This window comes from Scyliorhinus torazame, chromosome 22, assembly GCF_047496885.1.
Source record: "Scyliorhinus torazame isolate Kashiwa2021f chromosome 22, sScyTor2.1, whole genome shotgun sequence".
Taxonomy (NCBI): domain Eukaryota; kingdom Metazoa; phylum Chordata; class Chondrichthyes; order Carcharhiniformes; family Scyliorhinidae; genus Scyliorhinus; species Scyliorhinus torazame.
This window is the reverse complement of record NC_092728.1, coordinates 95954993-95974569: the sequence shown is the minus strand read 5'-3', so window position 1 is coordinate 95974569 and position 19577 is coordinate 95954993. Positions and strand designations below refer to the sequence as shown.

At 53.0% G+C, this 19577-nt stretch overlaps 1 protein-coding gene across 1 annotated transcript in view; it reads right to left on the bottom strand.

The window, feature by feature from the left end:
• LOC140399244 (hemicentin-1-like) overlaps positions 1-19577 on the bottom strand; it is a 492970-nt gene that overhangs the window by 293436 nt on the left and 179957 nt on the right. Inside the window, 1 exon segment of the mRNA XM_072488667.1 lies at positions 475-602. Coding sequence (XP_072344768.1) covers positions 475-602 — 128 coding nt within the window.

Genomic DNA, 19577 nt, shown 5'->3' with positions numbered 1-19577 from the left:
TATCGTGGCCAAACAGGCTGGGCGTCAACCTGCAAAATCCTTCCAACGCATGCTAATGGCAGGTGGTACGAGCAGGGAGGCCTCCTGGTCAGCCATGCTAGATGAGGCTAAAAGCTGCGGCCTTTGAAGAATTTCACACTTCTGAGCCAATTGTGCTCCAGCCCACGTTCCCCAAGACTAACCTTTGCAACCCAGTGATTCAGGCAAACGGCCACCCTTTCAGAATTAAGCACGGCTCATTAGAGCCAGACCTGAGCCTGTGCCTCAAGTCAGCTCCATCCATCTTCTGGCAATTTGTCAAAATCTGGGATCAAATGGGCCCCCATGCGCCCCCCCCCCCTCCCCACCCCATGCGCCCCCCGCCCCGCCCGAGACCAGAGATAAGCCAGCAGCATGGAACCAAGCTCCAAATATCAGTCAAGGAGGCAAGAAAGAATAAGGGGAGAAAATGAAGCAGTGGTAAGTAACTCTCACCATGAACAATGAGTTGCAATGTCAACGAGGCATTCCCTGCTCTGTTTATAGCAGCACACGTGTAGAGGCCACTATCAGATACTCTCGAGTTTAAGATCGTCAGTGACCCCGATGGTAAGACTGTGTACCTAGTGGGAAAGAAAGCAGGCGGTTCAGAAAAGGGAAGTGTTTTGCACTTGACATGAATAGGATTCTTTACCAATTGGCTACTGCGTTGAGGTACCACAAATGTTCACTTCCCGGACCAGAGTTTGAAGCTCGCCTGAACTCCAGCAATCGAGCTCCCCTTTGCTGCCAATGCTTAGCATCTTAAATAAGCTAAGAGTAGTTTTAACCTTTCTCCGTGGGAATGGACACACCAGTAATTATCAGCTCCAAAGCTGGCACTAACTTGTTCACATTATCATGCAGAAAGGTCACAGGAAACAGTGGAGCTGTCCACTGATACAGCTGGAGTCTCTCCTGAGTTTGGTTCTGAGGTACCGTGTCGTGGGACGGAGTGAGCATTTCCCTCTGCTTGTAACCCAAGTTGCAACTGAACTTGGGAATGTTTGATGGAGGTATTTCACTTACGAAATTTCACGTTGGGCAGCAAGGTAGCACAGTGGTTAGCACTGTGCCTTCACAGCTCCAGGGTCCCAGGTTCGATTCCCCGCTGGGTCACTGTCTGTGCGGAGTCTGCACGTTCTCCCCGTGTCTGAGTGGTTTCCTCCGGGTGCTCCTGTTTCCTCCCACAGTCTAAAGACGTGCAGGTTAGGTGGTTTGGCCATGATAAATTGCCCTTAGTGACCAAAAAGGTTAAGAGGGGTTATTGGGTTACGGGGATAGGGTGGAAGTGAGGGTTTAAGTGGGTCGGTGCAGACTCGATGGGCCGAATGGCCTCCTTCTGCTCTGTATGTTCTATGTATGTATGAAATAGAAAGATATTCCATTGCTCCCTCACCTTAGTTACCGTAGGAGGAATAGACTTTACATCAACTCTACTTACATCTACATCTGGTCACTTTCTTGACCTATGGGCAACACGTTGGCACAGTGATTAGCACTGCTGCCTCACAGCGCCAGAGACCCGGGTTCGATTCCCGCCTTGGGACACTGTCTGTGTGGAGTTTGCACTTTTTCCCTGTGCTTGCGGGTGCTCCAGTTTTCTCCCACAGTCCAAAGGTGTGCAGGTTAGATGGATTGGCCACGCTAAATTGTCCCTTCGTGTCCAAAGTTTGGGTGGCATTGTGGGAGATTGGGCCTAGCTGGGGTGGTCTTTTGAAGGGTTGGTGCAGACTTGATGGGATGAATGTCCTCCTTCTGCAGATACGATAGCGACATTTAAGAAGCATCTTGATGAATATCTGAATAGGATCAGAATAGAGGGATACGCACCACAGAAGTGTAGAAGGTTTTAGTTTAGACAGGCATCATGATCGGTGCAGGCTTGGAGGGCCAAAGGGCCTGTTCTGTGCTGTACTGTTACTTGCTCCCAACCACCTTCCCTCTCTCTCCATGCTCCCCCACCTCCTTCCCTCTCTCCCCATGCTCCCCCACCTCCTTCCCTCTCTCCCCATGCTCCCCCACCTCCTTCCCTCTCTCCCCATGCTCCCCCACCTCCTTCCCACTCTCCCCATGCTCCCCCACCTCCTTCCCTCCCTCCCCATGCTCCCCCACCTCCTTCCCTCTCTCCCTATACTCCCTCACCTCCTTCGCTCTCTCCACATGCTACCCCACCTCCTTCTTTCTCTCCCCATGCTCCGCCACCTCCTTCCCTCTCTCCCCATGCTTCCCCACCTCCTTCCCTCTCTCCCTATACTCCCTCACCTCCTTCGCTCTCTCCACATGCTCCCGCACCTCCTCCCCTCTCCCCATGCTCCCCCACCTCCTTCCCACTCTCCCTATACTCCCCCACCTCCTTCGCTCTCTCCCCATGCTCCCCCACCTCCTACCCACTCTCCCCATGCTTCCCCACCTCCTTCCCACTCTCCCCATGCTTCCCCACCTCCTTCCCTCTCTCCCAATGCTCCCCCACCTCTTTCCCTCTCTCCCCATGCTCCCCCACCTCCTTTCCGCTCTCCCCATGCTTCCCCACCTTCTTCCCTCTCTCCCCATGCTCCCCCACCTCCTACCCTCTCCCCATGCTCCCCCACCTCCTTCCCACTCTCCCCATGCTCCCCCACCTCCTTCCCACTCTCCCCATGCTCCCCCACCTCCTTCCCACTCTCCCCATGCTCCCCCACCTCCTTCTCTCTCTCTCCTTAGGCTCCCTGTGTGCAACACGCACCAAGTGTGTATACCTGTTTGTGAGAGATGTCAGGCTGCATGTTGTCCTGTGTGTGAGACATGTCAGGCTACATGTTGTCCTGTGTGTGAGACATGTCAGGCTACATGTTGACCTGCGTGGGAGACATGTCAGGCTGTATGTTGATTTGTGTTTTATCACTGTTCTAATAAATAGGAGGACATGAATCATATAAAAATGCCATCATAATTTTCATATTGTCCAGTATATAAATAAGCAAAAATCAAACAGTGACGTTATTGAAAAAGACTCTCATCGTTCTGCAGAAACAGAATAACAAACATAAAATTGCCGACAGTAATTGCAAAGGACGTGTGTCTGATCCGATTTAAACCGCCACATTCTCACTGCCCGTCTCGGACAGATGGGACCAGCTGTGATATCTTCATTTGATCACAAAATATCAGCCTCGAATCAAATCGGGCACGAAGGAGGATTGCACCCCGATTTGAACTTGCTGGGATTGTGTGAGCGCAGAGCACAGGCAGTGCCCCGAGTGAAGAGCGTCCACCCGGGGAATCTGTACCTGGGTTGTGACCTGTCTTCCTGCGTCTAGGCAGAAAGCGAGAGCAAGGCTGTGATCTTTGTTACGAGGAACGGCTCAAGATTCCGACCTCTGACCATTGGAAGAAGGGGAGGGGGAAGAGAAGATCTAAGAGAGGTTTGTGCTGCGTCAGTGTGTCAGGAACCAAACTGAAGATTGCCAATAAGGCTGCGGAGAGGAGGTTTGGGAATTATACCCCGACACCTCTCAGGTGACATTCCTGACCTCCGAACTTTGAAATAGATCCTGAGAGCTGGGAAGACTGACCGATTGACCTGATGGAGGTCGTTAAAATAATGATGGGGCTTGATCGGGCGAAAGTAGAGAAAGAGGTTGCCACTGTGCACAGACTAAAAACTAGACGCCGCAAATATAAGATATCGCTAATAAAGACAATAGGAGAAACCTCTTTACCCAGGGAGAGTGGTTAGAATGTGGAACCCGCTAGCCCAAGGAATATCTGAGGTGAATAGTATAAATACATTTCAGGGGGAGCTGGAAAGGGGTAGAAGGATAATGCCAACAGGGTTAGATGAAAAAGGGTGGGGTGCGGAGAGTTCTGAGCAGAACAAACACCAGCATTGACCAGTTGGGCCGAATGGCCTGTTTCTGTGCTATGGTGCAGAGCAGTGTTTTTCAAAGTGCGGTGTAGTGTATGCGCAGGAAAAGCGCCTCATGGCCGCTACCTGCTTTTAAATTGAGAATGGCGGCCGCTGCCACATTGTAAATGAAAATAATTGAGGCTGTGTGCAGTCTTCCGGCCAGAAGCGGCAGCAGTGAGCAGGTCACGGGCCCTGCACATACACTTGACGTCTTTCACCCTGTTTGGCGGCAAATCACGGGGTGAGCTTTTTCCAGTTTCTCGCTGCTGGCAAGCAAGGTGTGAGGACTGTGTAGATGAATCATTTTCTTACAAATCAGAGAGGGCCAGAGATACAGATAGGCAGTGTACCTACTGGACAGGATCTCACAACAGAATCTGCTGGAGAGAGCTGCTTAGGAGAGTCCAGGGTGGGACAGAGCAGTGCTAGTTAGCTCTGTACAGAGCACCAGGGCCTCTGGTTAACAGCTTATAAAGAAGAAAATTAACCCGGGAATAAAGCAGATTAAAGATGATTTCTTGGGGTATGGTTCGATCAATTGTGCCAATGCAAATAAGGATGCAAAGCCCATGTGTGTTATATGCAGGGAAGTATTGGCAAATGAGAGCATAAGATTCAGATTTTGAAACAGAAGTGGTGGGGGAAAAATTCCTTTTGAGGTTGAGACCCCAGAGTCAGTAATTAACTTAGATTCCAAATTAAAAGTCCACGCTGCTGTACCTGATGTGTGATACCACATTAGAAACATGGCAAAGACCATGAGGCTGTCAGAATTCTGAAGTAGCATCTCCCAGGGGTTATCCAGTGCTGGGTAAAACAAGCATTTTGTTGCTATTGCCCTTTACGACAACCGACATGTGCGAGGTTGGATTTTCAATTTTCACAAAGGTGAAGAGGGCACAAAGGAACCAGCTGAACCCTTCACCTGATGTAAACCTTCTGTAAACCTGGTTGGAGCGAGATCGCGAGGACCAAGCAGGCTCCCTTTTCACTTAAAGGTAACTGAACAAGGCATGTGTGGCGAAGGTCGGCCTGCGTGGATCGCGAAGGTCGGTCGGCGTGGATCATGAAGGTCGGTCGGCGTGGATCGCGAAGGTCGGCCGGCGTGGATCGCGAAGGTCGGCCGGCGTGGATCACGAAGGTCGGCCGGCATGGATCGCGAAAGTCGGTCGGCGTGGATCGCGAAGCTCGGTCGGCGTGGATCGCGAAGGTCGGCCGGCGTGGATCGCGAAAGTCGGTCGGCGTGGATCGCGAAGGTCGGTCGGTGTGGATCGCGAAGGTCGGCCGGCGTGGATCGCGAAGGTCGGCCGGCCTGGATCCCGAAGGTCGGTCGGTGTGGATCGCGAAGGTCGGTCGGCGTGGATCGCGAAGGTCGGCCGGCGTGGATCGCGAAGGTCGACCGGCGTGGATCGTGAAGGTCGGTCGGTGTGGATCGCGAAGGTCGGCCTGCGTGGATCGCGAAAGTCGGTCGGCGTGGATCGCGAAGGTCGGCCGGCGTGGATCGCGAAGGTCGGTCGGCATGGATCACGAAGGTCGGTCAGCGTGGATCGCGAAGGTCGGCCGGCGTGGATCGCGAAGGTCGGTCGGTGTGGATCGCGAAGGTCGGTCGTGTGGATCGCGAAGGTCGGCCGGCGTGGATCGCGAAGGTCGGACGGCATGGATCACGAAGGTCGGTCGGCGTGGATCGCGAAGGTCGGCCGGCGTGGATCACGAATGTCGGTCGGTGTGGATCGCGAAGGTCGGCCGGCGTGGATCACGAAGGTCAGCCGGCGTGGATCGCGAAGGTCGGCCGGCATGGATCGCGAAGCTCGGTCGGCGTGGATCGCGAAGGTCGGTCGGCGTGGATCGCGAAGGTCGGTCGGCGTGGATCGCGAAGGTCGGTCGGCGTGGATCGCGAAGGTCGGTCGGCGTGGATCGCGAAGGTCGGCCGGCGTGGATCGCGAAGGTCGGTCGGCGTGGATCGCGAAGGTCGGCCGGCGTGGATCGCGAAGGTCGGCCGGCGTGGATCTCGAAGGTCGGTCGGCGTGGATCGCGAAGGTCGGCCAGCGTGGATCGCGAAGGTCGGTCGGTGTGGATCGCGAAGGTCGGTCGTGTGGATCGCGAAGGTCGGCCGGCGTGGATCGCGAAGGTCGGACGGCATGGATCACGAAGGTCGGTCGGCGTGGATCGCGAAGGTCGGCCGGCGTGGATCACGAATGTCGGTCGGTGTGGATCGCGAAGGTCGGCCGGCATGGATCGCGAAGCTCGGTCGGCGTGGATCGCGAAGGTCGGCCGGCGTGGATCGCGAAGGTCGGTCGGTGTGGATCGCGAAGGTCGGTCGGCGTGGATCGCGAAGGTCGGTCGGCGTGGATCGCGAAGGTCGGCCGGCGTGGATCGCGAAGGTCGGTCGTCGTGGATCGCGAAGGTCGGCCGTCGTGGATCGCGAAGGTCGGCCGTCGTGGATCGCGAAGGTCGGCCGACGTGGATCACGAAGGTCCGTCGGCGTGGATCGCGAAGGTCGGCCGGCGTGGATCGCGAAGGTCGGCCGGCATGGATCGCGAAGCTCGGTCGGCGTGGATCGCGAAGGTCGGCCGGCGTGGATCGCGAAGGTCGGTCGGAGTGGATCGCGAAGGTCGGTCGGCGTGGATCGCGAAGGTCGGCCGGCGTGGATCGCGAAGGTCGGCCGGCGTGGATCGCGAAGGTCGGCCAGCGTGGATCGCGAAGGTCGGTCGGCGTGGATCGTGAAGGTCGGTCGGCGTGGATCGCGAAGGTCGGCCGGCGTGGATCGCGAAGGTCGGTCGGCGTGGATCGCGAAGGTCGGCCAGCGTGGATCGCGAAGGTCGGCCAGCGTGGATCACGAAGGTCGGTCGGCGTGGATCGCGAATGTCGGTCGGTGTGGATCGCGAAGGTCGGCCGGCTTGGATCGCGAAGGTCGGCCGGCGTGGATCGCGAATGTTGGTCGGTGTGGATCGCGAAGGTCCGTCGGCGTGGATCGCGAAGGTCGGCCGGCGTGGATCGCGAAGGTCGGTCGGTGTGGATCGCGGAGGTCGGCCGGCATGGATCGCGAAGCTCGGTCGGCGTGGATCGCGAAGGTCAGCCGGCGTGGATCGCGAAGGTCGGTCGGCGTGGATCGCGAAGGTCGGCCGGCGTGGATCGCGAAGGTCGGCCGGTGTGGATCGCGAAGGTCGGTCGGCGTGGATCGCGAAGGTCGGCCGGCGTGGATCGCGAAGGTCGGCCGGCGTGGATCGCGAAGGTCGGTCGGCATGGATCACGAAGGTCGGTCAGCGTGGATCGCGAAGGTCGGCCAGCGTGGATCGCGAAGGTCGGTCGGTGTGGATCGCGAAGGTCGGTCGTGTGGATCGCGAAGGTCGGCCGGCGTGGATCGCGAAGGTCGGCCGGCATGGATCACGAAGGTCGGTCGGCGTGGATCACGAATGTCGGTCGGTGTGGATCGCGAAGGTCGGCCGGCATGGATCGCGAAGCTCGGTCGGCGTGGATCGCGAAGGTCGGCCGGCGTGGATCGCGAAGGTCGGCCGGCGTGGATCACGAATGTCGGTCGGTGTGGATCGCGAAGGTCGGCCGGCATGGATCGCGAAGCTCGGTCGGCGTGGATCGCGAAGGTCGGCCGGCGTGGATCGCGAAGGTCGGTCGGTGTGGATCGCGAAGGTCGGTCGGCGTGGATCGCGAAGGTCGGCCGGCGTGGATCGCGAAGGTCGGCCGGCGTGGATCGCGAAGGTCGGCCTGCGTGGATCGCGAAGGTCGGTCGGCGTGGATCGTGAAGGTCGGTCGGCGTGGATCGCGAAGGTCGGCCGGCGTGGATCGCGAAGGTCGGTCGGCGTGGATCGCGAAGTTCGGCCAGCGTGGATCGCGAAGGTCGGCCAGCGTGGATCACGAAGGTCGGTCGGCGTGGATCGTGAAGGTCGGTCGGCGTGGATCGCGAAGGTCGGCCTGCGTGGATCGCGAAGGTCGGCCGTCGTGGATCGCGAAGGTCGGCCGACGTGGATCACGAAGGTCCGTCGGCGTGGATCGCGAAGGTCGGCCGGCGTGGATCGTGAAGGTCGGCCGGCATGGATCGCGAAGGTCGGTCGGCGTGGATCACGAAGGTCGGCCGACGTGGATCGCGAAGGTCGGTCGGCGTGGATCACGAAGGTCGGCCGACGTGGATCGCGAAGGTCGGTCGGCGTGGGTCACGAAGGTCGGCCGACGTGGATCGCGAAGGTCGGTCGGCGTGGATCACGAAGGTCGGCCGGCGTGGATCGCGAAGGTCGGTCGGCGTGGATCACGAAGGTCGGTCGGCGTGGATCACGAAGGTCGGCCGACGTGGTTCACGAAGGTCGGCCGGCATGGACCGCCAAGGTCGGTCGGCGTGGATCGCGAAGGTCGGTCAGCGTGGATCCCGAAGGTCGGTCGGCATGGGTCCCGGAAGTCAGTCGTTTGGCTAACGTGGATCCCGGGAAAAAGGTTTGAACAACACAAATGTAAAGGACATCACTAGCATGTGAGCAGAAACCATCAGTGCTGATATCTTTCATGTCATAAATGGTGGCGAAAGCAAAGTCTATGGCAGCTTTAGAAAGGGAAGCAGAGAAATATTTGGAGAAGAAATTAAGGCAGTTTAGGGTAATACTCGTGACAAAGCCAATAGCCAACTCTTGGCAGTCAGGCAAACCGAATTACTCGCCATCTCGTTCACTAATATTCCAAATGCTGATCAGGTCGATTTTCTTTTTACCCTTGAGCTTTGAACCATTTGCAAACTTCGGGAATTCAGCAGGAACAGCTTTTCAGCGTCAAGGTTTAGAAATGCCAAAGTCCGATAATTCAACCAGAACGGGGTTTGATTTTTCATTTGCAAAAGCTGAACTCTAAACGCAAACTGGCAATGGAAAGAAAGAAAAATTAGAGTGATCAGTTTTAAAGGCTGGATTGCAGACAGCTGAGGACACAACAGAAATTGTCTCCCTCACAATGATCCAACCAACTAGAAGGTGAAACCAACAAGTATTTCTGCACCTTCTTGCACAGAGGAAATGCAACGCAGCCAGTGAGAACATCAGCCCCCTTTCCTCCCCAGGGGCAGCACACCAGGAACCCGCGAACCAGGATCTCACTAAAAAACATTTGTCTATGGACCCAAGTCAATTCCAGCGACAGACAAGGCACTCTGTGTCTGATTGGGCAGGTCACTGTGACTGATTGGGCAGGTCATTGGGTATGTTTATAATAGGACTGTGTTAATGGGCCCTCAACCCACAGCGTGGCATCATTTCCCCTGGCCGCTGTGGGTAACCAAATTTAAACCAATCCTTTGCAATGGGATACAGACTTAATGATGTAAATTGTACACTGAGGAATCCTTGCCCCACTGTGCCCCATATCAAATACACAATCTAAAAGACATTTGTATAAATGTGTCCGTATAATGTTGTATAAATGACACCCGTAATGTTAAGCAGTTTTGTAGCTTGGGTCATTAGGATGGGGGACAGAATCATTTACCGATTACTGCTATTTTTTTCTTTGAGTTAAATAACAAGTTTAACTGTAGAGTGAGTCATTTTTCAGGTGAAATGTAAAACCCCTCTGCCCTATCAGATGGGTGAAAAGAACCCCTGTCACTATTCAAAGAACGGAGGAATTATCCCCAATGTCCTGTTCAATATTATTCCTTCACCAAAGCAGATTAAACTTGTCATTATCACACTGTTCGTGAAAGCTCACTGTGTGCGATTAGCTGCGATATAAATGATTTTCTTTCTTTCTTAAACAGATACAGCCAATTTGCATAATTGTAGGTCTCTCAACAATTAGATAAACGAGCTAATATTCTTTATTGGGTTTTTTTAAAATATAAATTTAGAGTACCCAATTATTTATTTTTCCAATTAAGGGGTAATTTAGCGTGGCCGATCCACCCACGCTGGGTTGTGGGGGCGAGACCCACGCAGGCAGAGGGAGAATGTGCAAACTCCACACGGTCAGTGACCCAGGGCCGGGATCGAACCTGCACCTCGGCGCCGTGAGGCAGCAGCGTTAACCACTGTACCAAATATTCTGGTTCTGTTTGATGTGTAAATGTTAACCTTGCTACGGGGAGAACTCCCTGATCTTTCTTAAAAAATGCCACGCAATGTTCTCGCGAAGGCATCTCATGCAAAAAAAACCAGCATCATGACAGCCCAGCCCTCCCTCAATCTTGCATTGTCATGGCAGCCTAGGTTATGCGCTTAAAGCTGCATATGGTTCTGAGGCAGGGCTGCTACCACCACAGAGCTAAAGCTGTCACAAGTGTGTTAGTTTAATGAATCTGAAATGCTTCTCCACTATTTTAGCAGGAGTGTTAGATACTAATTCAGATATCTGCCAGGACAACTGTGCCGAATTTATGAATTTCAGATGCATTTTATTCTAGGTATTTTGTGCAGTTAGGGCACACTGCCACCCGTCGTCGAGAAACGCGCAGCTGGGGGCTGGAGAATCCCTCTCAGCAATCTGTCTGCTCGCTCTTGCTGCCTTCCTGTGGAAAGGGGTTCCAATTTAACCTGCACCTTTGAACATTTGAGCAAAAACACCAGGCAAGAGGGTCCTTCTTTAAACATGCACATCAGGGTCTTATGATGCAACTGAGGTCCTCCTTGTAACTTTAATCCCAGGCCAGTATGCACAGGGAACTTGGCACCAGGAGGAACTAGGGCCAGAGGAGTTCCACCAGAGGGGCAGCACGATGGCGCAGTGGTTAGCTCTGCTGCCTCACGGCACCGAGATCCCATGTTCGATCACGGCCCTGGGTCACTGTCCGTGTGGAGTTTGCACATTCTCCCCATGGTTTCACCCCCACAACCCAAAGTTGTGCAGGGTAGGTGAATTGGTCACGGTAAATTGCCTCTTAATTGGAAAAAATGAATTGGGAACTCTAAATTTATATTTTAAAAAGTTCTACCGGCAGAGTGAGGCCTGTTCCTCAGGACCCCGCATAGAAACCTTGGACTTTCCCCAAATTGTTCAGATTGCCCCAGCAACAGGTCAGAGTTCTGGAATCAGCATTCTAAATCTTCCCTGGGGCTCCTATGTCCTTTCTAGAGAATGGAGACCCTGGGCGTCATTCTCTGACCCCCCGCCGGGTCGGAGAATGGCCGTTGGCCGCCGTGAATCCCGCCCCCGCCCCCGCCGAAGTCTCCGGTACCGGAGATTGGGCGGGGGCGGGAATCGGGCCGCGCCGGTTGGCGGGACCCCCCGCTCAATTCTCCGGCCCGGATGGGCCGAAGTCCCGCCCAGAAATTGCCTGTCCCGCCTGCGTAAATTAAACCTGGTATTTACCGGCGGGACCAGGCAGCGTGGGCGGGCTCCAGGGTCCTGGGGGGGGCGCGGGGCGATCTGACCCCGGGGGGTGCCCCCACGGTGGCCTGGCCCGTGATCGGGGCCAACCGATCCGCGGGCGGGCCTGTGCCGTGGGGGCACTCTTTCCCTTCCGCCTCCGCCACGGACTCCACCATGGCGGAGGCGGAAGTGACTCTCCCCACTGCGCATGTGCGAGAAACTGTCAGCGGCCGCTGACGCTCCCGCGCATGCGCCGGGAAACTGTCAGCGGCCGCTGACGCTCCCGCGCATGCGCCGCATTTCCGCCAGCTGGCGGGGCGGAAATCCCCCCGGCGTCGGCCTAGCCCCTCAATGTTGGGGCTCGGCCCCCAAAGATGCAGAGCATTCCGCACCTTTGGGGCGGCGCGATGCCCGTCTGATTGGCGCGATTTGGGCGCCAGTCGGCGGACATCGCGCCGTTGGGGGACAATTTCACCCCAGAGCTGTGGGGCATCATTCTCCGCCGGCGGGAGTCTCCGTTCTGCCGGCGCTCGGGGGTTTCCCGACGGCGTGGGGGTGCCCCACAATGGGAAACCCCATTGACCGGCCGGTGTTACGGAGACTCCCGCCGGCCGGTCGGCGCAGAAATGTGGCGGGGCGGGTAGGAGAATTTCGCCCGTGGAAAGTGCACTAAACAGGGGCGAGATTCTCCGACCCCCTGCCGGGTCGGAGAATCGCCGGGGGCTGGCGTGAATCCCGGCGCTGCCGGTTGCCGAATTCTCCGGCACCGGAGATCCGGCGGGGGCTGGAATCGCGCCGCACCGGTTGGCGCCCCCCCCCCCCCCCCCCCCCCCCCGCGATTCTCCGGCCCGGATGGGCCGAAGTCCCGCAGCTAGAATGCCTGTCCCGCCGGCTTGGATTAAACCACCTACCTTACCGGCGGGACAAGGCGGTGCGGGCGGGCTCCGGGGTCCTGGGGGGCGCCGCCACGGTCGCCTGGTCCGCGATCGGGGCCCACCGATCCGCGGGCGGGCCTATGCCGTGGGTGCACTCTTTTCCATCTGCCTTCGCCACGGTCTCCACCATGGCGGAGGCGGAAGAGACTCCCTCCACAGCGCATGCGCGGAGATGCCGTCAGCGGGATTCTCCACTCCCGCGCCGAAGTGCCCACGCCGTCGTGAATGCCGTCGAGATTCACGCCGGCGTGAAACGGCCCCTATCCCGACCGATTCAGCGCCCGATAATGGGCTAGGATCGGGGCCGCGTCATCTACACGCGCCAGGCCTTGTCGCCGCGTAAAGGCGGTGCCGCATACATGGCGCAGCCGGCGCCGCATAACTGGCATCACCCACGCATGCGCGTGGTGGGCACCGATCGCGGGCCATCCCACATTTGATGTACCCCGAGGTGCAGGATCCCCCTCCCGTCCCCGCAGGCTGCCCCCCCAGCGTTCCCACGCTGTTCACGACGGCAGCGACCAGGTGTGGACGGCGCCGGGGGGGAACCCGCCATTTTGGCCTGGCCGCTCGGCCCATCCGGGCCTGAAAATAGCGGGGGTGCCGGAGAATCGCCATTTTGGGTGTCTCCGGCGATTCTCCGGCCTGCGGCCCGCGGAACTCGACGGGGCCGTTCCCGCCGCTTGGGAGAATGGCGGGAAGGCGTCGGACTGGCGTCCCGGGAAATTTTGGCGGCCCAGGCGATTCTCCCAACCGGCGCGGGAGTGGAGAATCTCGCCCAATGTTCTTTTAGTTTTGCTAGTTTGTCAATTTCTTTCACCCTTTATATCCGAAATGTATTCATCTTTGTAAGGTCCGGCCTACTTTTGGTTCTGTTTCTTAATGACTGTTGATTTAAAAGAAGGAATGAGCATCCTTTTGAAACATGCACCCTGGTAGCTTCTGTCTGATGCAGCCTTGCTACTCCCTTGCTTTGACCCAACAACCAAAGCTGCAGTTTCCACTCTCCTCTAGCGCCCACTGGCATTTTCTTTCAGTTGGGTGAACTCCAGTTGCCACCAAAATGTTGCTGGATGGAGGATCTCAGCGCTTATGCCAGGATCTACCATCTGTGGAATTGAGAGGCACTGCGTAGGGTAAACGGGACCTCTTCATGTGCAAGGAAGAGCCTGATACAGTTTAAGGTGGTGTACAGGGTGCATATGACTCGGACGAGAATGAGTGGGTTCTTTCAGGGGGTAGCAGATGCCTGTGAGAGGTGTTGGCGGGGGCCAGCGAATCACGCGCTTTTGGGGTTGCGAAAAATGGGGAAGATTCTGGGCAGGAGTGTTCGCAGTCTTAGCCAGGATAGTGGAGGAGGAGGTGCCGATATTTGGGGTCTGAGTGAAGCTGGAGCTCATGGAGAGGAGGAAGGCTGATGTCTTGGCCTTCGCCTCTCTGATTGCATGACGGCGAATTTTGGAATTTGGCTGGAATAGCGGTCGGCATCACCACCGGGGGTAGCGATTTGGTTGGGTGAACTGCAAGACTTCCTGCGATTAAAGAAGATACAGGATGAGTTAAGGGGCTCTTCAGGGGGGTTTGAGGAAAGGTGGAGGATGTTTGTGACCGTGTTTGAGGGGCTCTTCATCGTGGGCGGAGGGGGGGGGGGGTGAAAAAGGGGAAAAATCTGTACAGACTGTATAGTTGATTGTTGGGAAGTATGTTTCCCGGGGTGTTTATTCGCTGTAACCTGTTTTGATACATGTTTGTAATAAAATACATTTTTTAAAAAAAACAATGGAATTGAGGCCTAACTGTCCAGGCTCGCACTTGAAGAATAAACACTTTGTTAACCAAAAGATTGCCTGTCTTAGTATAACACAGAGAACTGTGAAAAAAAATGGAAAAAGCAGCTTAAAAACCATACGAATCCCATTCCACCCCATCGGAATGCACCGTGACCTCCAATGTACAATTTGTCAGAAAATAAGTCATCAAGAAAGAGGTAGAGGGTCTGCAAAGGAGCGTAGACAGGTTAAGCGAGCAGGCAGAAAAACTAGTACATTGTGGGAGAAAGTGAACTTGCTTACTTGCTGGCTTTAAATGGAAAGAGATTGTAGAGCTTTGTGGTGCAGAGGGATCTAGGTGGCCTGGTGCATGAATCACAAACAGTCAGTATGCAGGTCGAGCAAGTGATTAGAACAGCAAATGAGATGTTGGCATTAAGTGCAAGGGAAATGGAATATGAACGCATGGAAGTTTTACTGCAGCTGTATGGGGCATGGGTGAGAACACATCTGGAGTACTGTGTACAGGTTTGGTCTTTTATTTGCAAAAAATATATATACAATTGCATTAGAAGCAGTTCAGAGAAGGTTCAGTCAACTCATTCCCAGGATGAGGGACCTATCCTATGAAGAAAGGTTGAACAGGTTGGCCCTGTATGGAGTTTAGAAGGATGAGAGATGATCTTATTGAAACATACAAGATCCTGAGGGGTTTTGATAGGGTAGGATAGGACATTTCTACTGTGGAGAGATGAGAACCAGGAGACAGGGTTTGAGACTAAGAGGTCTATCATTTGAGGTGGAAATGAGGAGAAATTATTTTCTCTCAAAGGGTCGTTAGTCAGTGGCACTCTCTTCCCCTGAAACCAGTGGGGGCTTGGTCACTGGTTTATTCAACACAGAGTGAGACAGATAGACAAGGGTGGTCAAGGGTTACGGGGGGGGGGGGGGGGCAGACCACAACAAAATCCACCATGATATTACTGAACGGTGGAGCAAGCTCAAACGGCCGATTCCTACTCCTATGTCCTTTGTTCCTATTACCAATACATTCAAGGCAGGGATACCAAAACACAATGTAAGACACAATAGTCAATCATAGAATCCCTACAGCGTTGTTGGAGGCCATTTGGCCACTTGAGTTTGCACCGACATTTCGAAAGAGCACTCTACCCAGGTCCACTCCCCCGCCCATCCCGCCCTATCCCTGTAATCCAACCTGTACATCCCTGGACACTTAAGGGGCATTTTAGCATGGCCAATCCACATAACCTGCACATCTTTGGAGTGTGGGAGGAAATCGGAGAACCCAGAGGAAACCCACGCAGATATGGGTAGAACGTGTAAGCTCAAGGACAGTGACCCAAGGCTGAAATCAAACCCGGATCCCTGCCGCTGTGAGGCAGCAGTTTCATGAATTGAATAGGGAATGCAAGAGAAATCCCCTTACCCAGAGCGTGGTTAACATGTGAAGTGTGTGTCAGTTACTGGAGGCAAACAGCTTGGGTACATTTAAATTGAAGCTAAGTAAAGACATGAGGGGGGAAAAGTTATGCTGAGAGGGTTTGAAGGGGTTCATGTGGAGCATAAACACTAAGGGCAGTTGAACTGAATTGCCTTGCAAGACACTCCTTCGTTGAAGGACCTTCGAAGCCTTATCATGCCATTTTGGTTAGAGATACACTAGTGCACTGTCCGCTTCTGCGCTATCAAGTGTTTGCCCGGGCTCCAGTCACTCTTGTTGTAATGTTTTCCATTGTTTTGCTAAATTGATTGGCAATTTGAATCTGCCTCCACTGCGCTTCCTACTAAAAATGCTTAACAGATGCAGAAATTGGCGGGTTACAAAAGCAACCTCAACAGAATGCCAGGACCTGAATGATTGAGGGGAATGGGTGGGAGGCATGCTCGCCAAGACTGGTGCCTAACAATAAACCTATAGAGTAGTAACAAATGAGGAGAATCACATCCAAGCCTGAAATTCTGGAAGCATTAGTCTGTCTCCAATTTTACTGTCAAATCTATGTAGCAGCTGTTAGGAGAGTTTGCGTCATAAGCTGCATTTCAGACATACCCTCCTCACACTGTCTGATGAGTGAATGTCATCGGCTGGTCCAGACCTTCGAACAGCATAGTGTCAGATATTAAGGTTCACAACACAAGGAGGTCTTCAGCTTGTGTTGTGTTAATAGTCACCCACTTCAGCCTCCTAGGGTGTTCGTGGGATGTGTGCTTCTTGGCTAGGCCAGCACTTTTTGACCATCCCTACGTGCCCTTGAGAAGGTGGTGGTCAACAGCCTCTTGAACCGGTGCTGCTCATGTGGCGTAGGTACACCCACAGTGCTGTTAGGGAGGGAGGTCCAGGATTGTAACCCAACGGCTGTTAAGGAATGACAATACTTTCCAAGTCAGGATGGTGAGTGGCTCAGAGGGGAACTTGCAAGGGGTGGTGTCCCCATTTGTCTTCTGTCCTTGTCCATCTAGAGGTGGCAAGTTTCAAAGGAGCCTTGGTGAGTTCCTGCAGTGCATTTTGTCGATGATACACACGGCTGCCACTGTGCGTCGGTGGGAAGGAAATGAATGTTGAAAGTGATGCATAGGGTGCCAATCACGTGGACTCATTATTTTGGATGGTGTTGGATGACTGCTTAGCTTGGATGGTGCTGAGTTCCTTGCGTTTTGATGAAACTGCACACATCCTGGCATGTGGCAAGTATTCCATCATGCTCCTCATATTGGCAGCACGGTAGCATAGTGGTTAGCAAAATGGCTTCACAGTGCCAGGGTTCCAGGTTCGATTCCCAGCTTGGGTCACTGTCTGCAGAATGCACGTCTCCCCGTGTCTGCGTGGCTTTCCTCCGGGTGCTCCGGTTTCCTGTCTCAAGTCCCGAAAGACTTAATTTGGACATTCTGAATTCTCATTCTGTGTACCCGAATAAGAACATAAGAACTAGGAGCAGGAGTAGGCCATCTGGCCCCTCGAGCCTGCTCCACCATTCAATGAGATCATGGCTGATCTTTTGTGGACTCAGCTCCACTTTCCGGCCCAAACACCATAACCCTTAATCCCTTTATTCTTCAAAAAACTATCTATCTTTATCTTAAAAACATTTAATGACGGATCCTCTACTGCTTCACTGGGCAAGGAATTCCATAGATTCACAACCCTAAACTCAGTCCTAAATCTACTTCCCCTTATTTTATGGCTATGCCCCTAGTTCTGCTTTCACCCGCCAGTGGAAACAACCTGCCCGCATCCATCCTATCTATTCCCTTCATAATTTTATATGTTTCTATAAGATCCTCCCTCATCCTTCTCAATTCCAACGAGTACAGTCCCAGTCTACTCAACCTCTCCTCGTAATCCAACCCCTTCAGCTCTGGGATTAACCTAGTGAATCTCCTCTGCACACCCTCCAGTGCCAGTACGTCCTTTCTCAAGTAAGGAGACCAAAACTGAACACAATACTCCAGGTGTAGCCTCACTAACACCTTATACAATTGCAGCATAACCTCCCTAGTCTTAAACTCCATCCCTCTAGCAATGAAGGACAAAATTCCATTTGGATTCTTAATCACCTGTTGCACCTGTAAACAAACTTTTTGCAATTCATGCATTAGCACACCCAGGTCTCTCTGCACAACAGCATGTTTTAATATTTTATCATTTCAATAATAATCCCTTTTGCTGTTATTCCTACCAAAAAATGGATAATGCACTTTTTGCTTTACCACTTATCTTAGTGTCGTCTGCAAACTTGGACACATTGCCCTTGGTCCCCAACTCCAAATCATCTATGTAAATTGTGAACAGTTGTGGGCCCAACACTGATCCCTGAGGAACACCACTAGCTACTGATTGCCAACCAGAGAAACACCCATTAATCCCCACTCTTTGCTTTCTATTAATTAACCAATCCTTTATCCATGCTACTACTTTCCCCTTAATACCATGCATCTTTATCTTATGCAACAACCTTTTGTGTGGCACCTTGTCAAAGGCTTTCTGGAAATCCAGATATACCACATCCATTGGCTCCCTGTTATCTACCGCACTGGTAATGTCCTCAAAAAATTCCACAAAATTAGTTAGGCACGACCTGCCCTTTATGAATCCATGCTGCGTCTGCCCAATGGGACAATTTCCATCCAGATGCCTCGCTATTTCTTCCTTGATGATAGATTCCAGCATCTTCCCTACTACCGAAGTTAAGCTCACTGGCCTATAATTACCCGCTTTCTGCCTACCTACTTTTTTAAACAGTGGTGTCACGCTTGCTAATTTCCAATCCGCCGGGACCACCCCAGAGTCTAGTGAATTTTGGTAAATTATCACTAGTGCATTTGCAATTTCCCTAGCCATCTCTTTTAGCACTCTAGGATGCATTCCATCAGGGCCAGGAGACTTGTCTACCTTTAGCCCCATTAGCTGGCCCATCACTACCTCTTTAGTGATCCTCTCAAGGTCCTCACCTGTCAGAGCCTCATTTCCATCAGTCACTGGCATGTTATTTGTGTCTTCCACTGTGAAGACCGACCCAAAAAACCTGTTCAGTTCCTCAGCCATTTCCTCATCTCCCATTATTAAATCTCCCTTCTCATCCTCTAAAGGACCAATATTTACCTTAGCCACTCTTTTTTGTTTTATATATTTGTAGAAACTTTTACTATCTGTTTTTATATTCTGAGCAAGTTTACTCTCATAATCTATCTTACTGTTCTTTATAGCTTTTTTAGTAGCTTTCTGTTGCCCCCTAAAGGTTTCCCAGTCCTCTAGTCTCCCACTAATCTTTGCTACTTTGTATGCTTTTTCCTTCAATTTGATACTCTCCCTTATTTCCTTAGATATCCACGGTCGATTTTCCCTCTTTCTACCGTCCTTCCTTTTTGTTGCTATAAACCTTTGCTGGGCACTGTGAAAAATCGCTTGGAAGGTTCTCCACTGTTCCTCAACTGTTTCACCATAAAGTCTTTGCTCCCAGTCTACCTTAGCTAGTTCTTCTCTCATCCCATTGTAATCTCCTTTGTTTAAGCACAAAACACTAGTGCTTGATTTTACCTTCTCACCCTCCATCTGTATTTTAAATTCCACCATATTGTGATCACTCCTTCCGAGAGGATCCCTAACTATGAGATCCTGAATCAATCCTGTCTCATTACACAGGACTAGATCTAGGACCGCTTGTTCCCTCGTAGGTTCCATTACGTACTGTTCTAGGAAACTATCGCGGATACATTCTATAAACTCCTCCTCAAGGCTGCCTTTACTGACCTGGTTAAACCAATCGACATGTAGATTAAAATCCCCCATGATAACTGCTGTACCATTTCTACATGCATCAGTTATTTCTTTGTTTATTGCCTGCCCCACCATAATGTTACTATTTGGTGGCCTATAGACTATTCCTATCAGTGACTTTTTCGCCTTACTATTCCTGATTTCCATCCAAATGGATTCAACCTTATCCTCCATAGCACCGATGTCATCCCTTACTGTTGCCCGGGTGTCATCCTTAAATAACAGAGCTACACTACCTCCCTTACCATCCACTCTGTCCTTCCGAATAGTTTGATACCCTCGGATATTTAACTCCCAGTCGTGACCATCCTTTAACCATGTTTCAGTAATGGCTACTAAATCATAGTCAGTCACGATGATTTGCGCCATCA